Source organism: Arachis stenosperma, chromosome 7, assembly GCF_014773155.1.
Source record: "Arachis stenosperma cultivar V10309 chromosome 7, arast.V10309.gnm1.PFL2, whole genome shotgun sequence".
Taxonomy (NCBI): Eukaryota; Viridiplantae; Streptophyta; class Magnoliopsida; order Fabales; family Fabaceae; genus Arachis; species Arachis stenosperma.
Window position 1 is genome coordinate 13,051,079 of NC_080383.1, and position 7,810 is coordinate 13,058,888.

A 7,810-nucleotide genomic window follows, 5' to 3' on the forward strand; every position below is an offset into this window, starting at 1 on the left:
TTAATTAATTAATAATTTATTTATCTTGAAATTAGAAAATGAGAAATTTAGTCATCATTTTCTCCTAAATATTTTTATATTGTGGTTTGGTTATATTCTACCACATTAATCACTAACTCGTTTTAAGTAACTTTCTTGTTTATTATTTAATTTAAACAAGAATTTTGATATGAATATTTATTAAAAATTAATTTTAATAAACAGATAATATATAATTTACAAAATTATTTAATTATATCTATTGTTTATTATTAACTACTATTATCGTAATAAAATAATTATTTTTACTAGTATGTGAGTACATAATTAAATCAAATTATCAATATATCAAAAATTTAAAATCAAATTCAGATTTAACCTAAGAATATAAATCTTTTGTTTATTATTATAATTAATGACTTTAGATTTTTTTTTGAATAAACACTCAATCCACTTTTTATCTATTTCTTGTGAAGGATACAATAATTTTTGTCTAAAATAAAAAGGTATTTTGATCTCTAACCAAATTATTTTAAAAAATTATGACATTTCTGTTAAAAGATTCATTAAATAGTAATGCAAATTAATTTTGTGAGAGATTTTATTTAAAATTTGTGGGATTTTAAATTTTTTACAAATTATTAATAAATTTATTTTTAAAATTTTTTTTATCAGTAATAATTAAATAGAGAAGAATATTGTCGAAAGTGGTATCATAAGAAGAAAAATTAATTACAATACAAAAAATTTTTTAAAAGAAAAAATAGTATGGCACAAAAAATAAGAGAAAAGGATAGTGACTATGATTGTTAATGTTAATGATAGTAAAAAAAATAAGGGCCCTGCTACACATACAAGTAAAAGGCGGTACAAGTTTTACAAGTTATCAACCCAAACTTCATTAACACGCGCATTAACTCATTTTGAATGGAGCGTAACTACACGCGCCCCACTCAAACGGTTCCTCTTCGTCTTCTTCTTCTTCTTCTTCTCTTCTTCTTCTTCGCCTTCGTCGTCGTCTTCTTCTTCTTCCTCTTCCTCTTCCTCTTCCTCTTCCTCTTCCTCTTTCTCTTCTTCTTCTTCTTCGTTTTTTTTTCGATTTTCATGGTTTCTGAAATTCTTCTTATTCTTCTTACTGCACGTTCTTCTTCCTCTTACTCTTCTTCTTCTCCTTTTCTTTCGTTTCTGCACGTTCTTCTTCCTCGTTTTCCTCTTCTTCTTCTTCATTTACGTCTTTTTCTCTCTGTTTTCTCGTTTTTTTTGAATTTTCATGGTAAAATCGTTTTTGAAGAAGAAGATGCAGCAGAAGATGAGGAGGAGAAAGAGAAAGAGTTCTGAATTATGCATAAGATGTACTTCAACGAATTTTGGGTGTATTTTCTTAAATCCTTTGGGTGTATTTTCTGTAACCCTTTGGGTGTATTTGAGTGATATCTGACTGATATCTATGGGTGTATTTGACTCATATATATGGGTGTATCTTACTGATATCTATGGGTGTATTTTTCATTTCAGAAAAAATGACAAGCATTACAGAAATACACCCAAACGATTACATAAAATACACCCAAGAGATTACAGAAATACACCCAAACGGTTACAGAAATTCACCCAAACGATTATAGAAAATACACCCAAAAGATTACAGAAAATACACCCAAAAGATTTAAAGAAATACACCCAAAATCATGCATAATTCAGAACTCTTTCTCTTTCTCCTCCTCATCTTCTACTACTTCTTCTTCTTCAAAAACGATTTCAGAGCTTGATGTCAAAAAATAATAGAAATCGAGAATAACGAAGAAAGAAAACAGAGAGAAAAGCACGTAAATGAAGAAGGAGAAAGAGAAGGCAAGAAACAAAAGAAAAGAAGAAGAAGAAGAGGAAGGGGAAGAAGAACGTGCAGCAAGAAGAAGAAGAGGAAGAGGAAGAAGACTGTGCAGCAAGAAGAAGAAGAAGGTGCAATAAAAACGTGCTGTAACAGTATGTGGAGGAACTAACGTCAACGATGAAGAACAAACCAATGAGAAAGGAGGAGAAAAGAACGATCGAAAAAGAAGGAGAAGAAGAAGGGATGTAGCGCGTCGTACGTGAAGCAGCGCGTAATTTAATTTTATTGTTTAATGAATTTGTAAAGCATAGTTTTTCCCAAAAAATAATGATGATATCAAGATATGATTGGATAAATAAAATAATAAAAATAAAATAATAATAATAATAATAATAAAAAAGATGATGATAGTGGTAATCATAGTTACTCTTATTTAAAATTTTTTTTAAAGGTTTAAAACCTACAAATCATAAATAAAAGCTTTACAATACTAATTTTTTGTTATACAATTTTTTTTAATAAAAAGATAATATTAATCTAAAATAATTTTAATAGAAGTCAAAATATCTCATATATATATTTTGACTAATTCAAAATTTCATTATTTCAATTTTCAACTGGAATCTTCTACGATTAAAAGAGAATTATTACCGTACCTTGTATGCAAATGAAAGGATTGGATCGAATTACCAAATGAATGAACTACTTTAAATAGCAGCAGTAAGACGTAAACATTTCTCTCAAACGCGCCACCACTGCGCGTAGGGGAAAGAAAACCCAATGAGCCTCCTTTTAATCGCTCTTTCTCTTTCTCTCTCTAGACCTCGTCGAAAGCACCACCATGACCACATCTCCCTGAAAACAAAGAACACAACTTCACACACAAAAACCAACGTCACAAAATCCATATATAAACAGAAAGTAAAGAAATAACATATAAGCATTAATCTAAGCACCAGATTAAAACGACTCGGTCGTAGTAGTTGTGGTTATGGGAGAGTTGACTCAGGCGGCGGAAGTGTACTCGGCGGCGCCTCAGCACCGGACTCAGCAAGTGTGGAGAGCGCTGCTGAGCTGGCTGGCCTTCTTCTTTCAGATCTTCTTTCAGATTATCAGAACCCTCGGTCACTACCCTCTCCTCTCTCTCTCTTCTTCCAACAATAACAACACCACTTCCTTTAAGCCTCTTCCTTCTGTTGAGCTTCATGACCATGACGAACAAGAACAGCAACTTGCCTCCGCCGCACTTGATATCACTGCCGCCTCCGTTGATTACTCCCCTTCCGATCGCCTCCAAAGATTCACGGTATCTTCATCGAACTTCGATTTTTAGTTTTTGTTATTGTTCATTTTTTGAATTTTGACTTTGTTCGTTAGGTTTCAACTCAATGATACGATGTCTACTCGTTTGCTGCATAAATAAGTGGAAACCGGATTTTTGAAGGAATTAATTTCTGTTATGTGGAATAAACTGCTCGAAATGCTTGTTTTCCTTTGAGAATTTTAGGTTATTTGTTTATTTCAAAGTTTTGTTTTAAAGTTTGAGTAGTTGTAAGGTCTGAATCGATGGAGAACAAGTTAAGGTGGGATGATCTGAGGATAAATTTGTGTCTCTGAGGGAATATGGTTGAGAAAAATGGAAAGAAAGATAGCTTGAGTTGCACTTTGGTTGGTGCTATTGGAATTGCAAGGCTTATTGGAATACTTGCTGGATGCAGATGATGACTTCTTAGCTATGTGTATATTACATGAGTGATTCTGTGGTCAAAGTGCAGCAGAAAGAATATTTGTGCGTTTATCATGTGCTTTGACTTTTTGGTTGGTTGTTCAAGCTTGATGTGCTTGACTCCTTGTGGAAGGAGAATCTGATGCCACACGCAAGAAGAGCATCCATGTTTAATGATTTCCCATTTCTTTCGTTTGCTGCTAAGATTACTTGCATCCTTTGAGTTCTTTTGCCTGTTGTCTGGTCTTTGCACTGTTTTGTGTCCCCTGCTTTCTAGTTTAGTTTTGAAACAAATATCTGGATGTTCTGGTTTCAATTTACCACAGATAAGTTGATTGACATGGTTGTGTTGAGTGTTGATTGCTGCAACATGTGAAATTGTCAGTTTCTATCATCTTACAAGGGTTTTGGAAGCATCTGAGATGAGAAAACAAAATATAGATGCCCTTTCTTGTTTGGTGGCATTTCAGGCATGACTACAGGAGCTAATTGTTTATCACTGACTGTATGGGAAGGAGATCACTTGTCCTACTACCATGTTCCCATTCATGCCCCACCAATAAAAATTGGATGTGTCTATTTAAATTTTTCATTTATTATTAATTTGGTGATTTTCTATGTTTCTTTTTAACAAGTGTCCCATTTTTATTGATGGGACATGAATGGAAACATGGTAGGGGGCCGGATGTCCGGTGTGGATGTCCTGGCTTCTGTTGCGTTGTCTTAGGTTGAGTGAATGTTGTCACAACATATGAATTTTGCCTTGAAGCTAAAATTCTATCATGTTATGTCTTATAACAGAGGCATGTTACCCTTTGCATGTACTTGCAAATACCAAAATACTGGTAGAGAGCACATATATAGGACACTAATATGTGGTTGAAGCCCTAGAAATAACTTTCGAATATGAGGTGCAGAGTTTTTTTTTTTTCAACATCTAAATGAATAATTTTTTTATGTTTTGAATTTGTTAATAGAAGTGGAAAACAGGCCAGAAGGAAAGGTGTAACATATATAGGACACTAATCTTTCTGCTGTTCTCTTTTACTACTTCCTCCCCGCCCCCAAATTCTGATGGTCCAATTTTGTGATGAACTTTCTGTTATTGCACATGTGCAATTGTAGGTAGTGCTCGACTTGGATGAAACACTGGTATGTGCATATGAAACATCAAGTTTGCCAGCTGCACTGCGTTCTCAAGCAATCGATGCTGGTTTGAATTGGTTTGAGCTGGAATGTGTATCTTCAGACAAGGTATGGTCATTTTAGAACTTGTATCCCAATTGTTAATCCACAGCAAGAAAATATTAAATACTTGCTTGGGCATGTTGGATTTCAAGGAGGGAGAAGGGAAACCAAAAATCAATTGCGTTACAGTCTTCGAACGCCCCGGGTTAAAAGAATTTTTATGTCAACTTAGTGAATTTGCTGACTTGGTGCTGTTTACTGCTGGTCTTGAAGGTTTGCCCCAAAACATTAAGCTGCGCTCATTATCTTATCCTTTTGTGAATCATTTTTAACCTTCTCAGGTATATATGCCTTTAAATTTCACAGGTTATGCTAGACCCCTTGTTGACAAAATAGACTTGGAAAATCGGTTTAGTTTACGACTTTATCGGCCTTCAACAATTAGCACGTAAGTGCTCTGTCTTGTATCCAGGCACCTATATTTGATTTGTTATTATGATCCATTTAATCTTAATTTATGATGCTATAGTGTCCATGTTTTTTTTTCTGGTTTGATCCTGTGTCTTCATGTTCCATTCTGTCTTCTTTATAAGTTGGAGTGGAGATCACTGACCTTGGCAATACTGATAAAACATCCTCGGGGTCACTGATATTTGGTGCACTAATATAATACCCTTTTTTTTTTTCAATTTGATGAGTATAACTACATGTGTTCTGTTTAGTTAAAGGGATAATCCTTTGGTGCTATTATAGAAAAGCTTTATATCAATTTATCTCTTTTATTCTCACATTTACTAGTGAATTAATGTTTTTGATATTACTTTGACATCTATACTCTGTTAATGTTTATGATGTTTACTTTGTTGACAAAAATAATTTCAAGCCTTTAGGATTGGTGTTTTGTTTGGCAATTTGTTTAGTATGTGTAATGTTGCCTATACCTATTTTTCAAAGCTGTAATGGATAAATATTTTTTTGCTTGGATAAAATATGTATTGGATAAAGCTGTAAGGGCTGGCTTTTGAAAATGTTATCATTTTTAGTTTAGTGGGATTGTTATTACCATGAACTTAAGAGCTCTATTCAGACCCCTACTTGACCCAACCACTGAATTATGCTCAGGAGTCTTGTCAACTTCACTTGATTTTATGAATTGTGGCTAAGTAAAATTGACTAGTATTTCAAGCTCTGTTGTCTGAACCTGATACTAATGTAAATTTATTCACTCTTCACTTGCACTTTTGTCAATTCTCAACTCTTTTTCATACAGCACGGTAACATTCATCGTTAAATTTACTTCAGGGAATACCGGGAACATGTCAAGGATCTTACTTGCATATCAAAGGATCTAAGCCAGATTGTTATTGTAGACAACAATCCCTTCAGCTTTTTATTGCAACCAGTGAATGGTATTCCATGCATTCCATTTTCTGCAGGACAACCACATGACACACAGGTGCAAAGATCTTTGCTATTTTTAACATTAAAATTTAAAATCCTCAAAGCCAAAATATAATAACTTAAAATCTCCCATATCAAATTGTTATGATGTACTCACTATCCCATATGCATTTGGCATGTTTATCAGCTACTAGATGTCATTCTTCCACTTCTAAAGCAACTCTCTGAGCAGACAGATGTAAGACCTTTGCTCTATGAGAAGTTCCACATGACTGATTGGTTCCAGAAGCAGGGGATTCCAGCTACCTGTTGGACTTTGTAGGACTATATTATTTACCATCAAGCTACTTTTTTCTCCTTTTGCCTCTTTCTTTTTTAATGTGAAATGCTTAGTTATATTGCTGGAAAAGCAGCCAGTCATTGGAAGTAATAGTATTTTTGTATAGCATCAATTTGTTTCTGGTGCATCCAGAGGTTTCAAATGCTGCTTCTTGAAAGTACACCATTTATGTATGTAGTAGATTGCTAAAATTCTAATTATTGTTTATAGGCTTGCAATTTGTTGGAAAAGTATCTCCTTATTCTCTTGTAAAATTATCCTATCAATAATTATTAGCCGTTCCCACTGATTTTGTGTAGTCAGGATCAAATGCTTTATTGAGTTTGAGAATAGGAAATGCAAATTACTTGAAGTACAAGAAGACACAGCATGTTACTTGTCAGTATTGAACTTTCTAAACTAATGATCCTTGATCAATCAGCATAAATATGATCCCTGCAGGTAATATTAGGTTGGTAATCATTTTATTTTCTCTTATTTATTTGTGATTAACTAGCTTGGTAATATTACGCTGCTCAAAATACTATGGCATAAATGGGAGATTTTATTTTATTTAGGGTACATTTTTGGTTGGGGCCATAAAAGGTGAAATTTTCGTAAATGAACACCAAGCATATTTTTACACATGAAATTTATTTTTATCCCCTACCAAACATACCCTAATTATTCTGTTAGTTCCTTAAATGTTGAAAGGTATGTGGCCCTTAAATTTTGACTACTCTAATTTGATTTCACACCGTACTTAGTTATGTACAAAAATATACCTAATCTTTTGAATGGATGCAACCCCAGAAAGTTTTCAAACTAGGACATTAAATATCAGTCACGTCATCTTCTAAGAGTTAATTTGTTCATATTTGAACGGATGAAGATGAAGAGAGATTGATGTATTAAGAAAGCTAATGGCAGAGTCAACTAGATTTAAATGTAACCTTTATACACTTATGAAGATGGTATTTGATCAGTACCACTAGGGAACCTAAATCTCAAGTCTACAAAATTTAATGCAAACATGTACATGGGTAGCATAAAATGACAGTTTCTGTAAGTTCTTTTAACGTATGGAATAGTACTACAGGATATATATTTGATGGTAGTTACATAATTATCATTCATAGTACATTAATTTCTTTGGAGATATGAGATGCCCTCAAGTTCATTCAACCACAAATAGTTGATTCTCTGGCCTGACCATACCATCTACATTAAAAAAAGGATCAATCTCTAAATCTGAAAGCTGGGAGCACTTCTATGGATTTAGGCATGTAGCACCACCCCAATCAATTCTTCTCACCCTTTTGAATGATCCTAAATTTTATGTGAATAAACAATAAGAAATAAGAAA

The 7,810-nt window shown here is 33.4% G+C and overlaps 1 protein-coding gene and 1 long non-coding RNA gene across 3 annotated transcripts; one reads left to right on the top strand and one right to left on the bottom strand.

Moving 5' to 3' along the window:
* Positions 1-690: 690 nt before the first annotated feature.
* Positions 691-3,006, bottom strand: LOC130940279 (uncharacterized). Of its 2 annotated transcripts, XR_009070264.1 has the most exons (3): positions 2,767-3,006; positions 2,467-2,665; positions 691-1,954 (listed from the first exon to the last, which is right to left on the bottom strand). It is a non-coding gene; the product is annotated as an uncharacterized LOC130940279 (long non-coding RNA). The 2 variants fall into 2 exon arrangements; XR_009070263.1 differs by having other exon boundaries at positions 691-2,665.
* On the top strand, positions 2,802-6,754 carry LOC130940278 (uncharacterized). The gene is made up of 6 exons (XM_057868382.1): positions 2,802-3,116; positions 4,662-4,790; positions 4,877-4,997; positions 5,091-5,172; positions 6,027-6,180; positions 6,313-6,754. The coding sequence occupies exons 1-6, from the start codon at positions 2,802-2,804 to the stop codon at positions 6,445-6,447; spliced, it is 936 nt and encodes a 311-aa protein (XP_057724365.1). The 3' UTR covers positions 6,448-6,754.
* Positions 6,755-7,810: the final 1,056 nt, after the last annotated feature.

Excerpts from the sequence above, each read along its gene's own strand:
- LOC130940278 (XM_057868382.1), top strand. The coding sequence starts at position 2,802 with ATGGGAGAGTTGACTCAGGCGGCGGAAGTGTACTCGGCGGCGCCTCAG. Across the intron at positions 4,791-4,876 it reads AATGTGTATCTTCAGACAAG|GAGGGAGAAGGGAAACCAAA; the intron begins GTATGGTCATTT and ends TTGGATTTCAAG. Across the intron at positions 4,998-5,090 it reads GTTTACTGCTGGTCTTGAAG|GTTATGCTAGACCCCTTGTT; the intron begins GTTTGCCCCAAA and ends TAAATTTCACAG.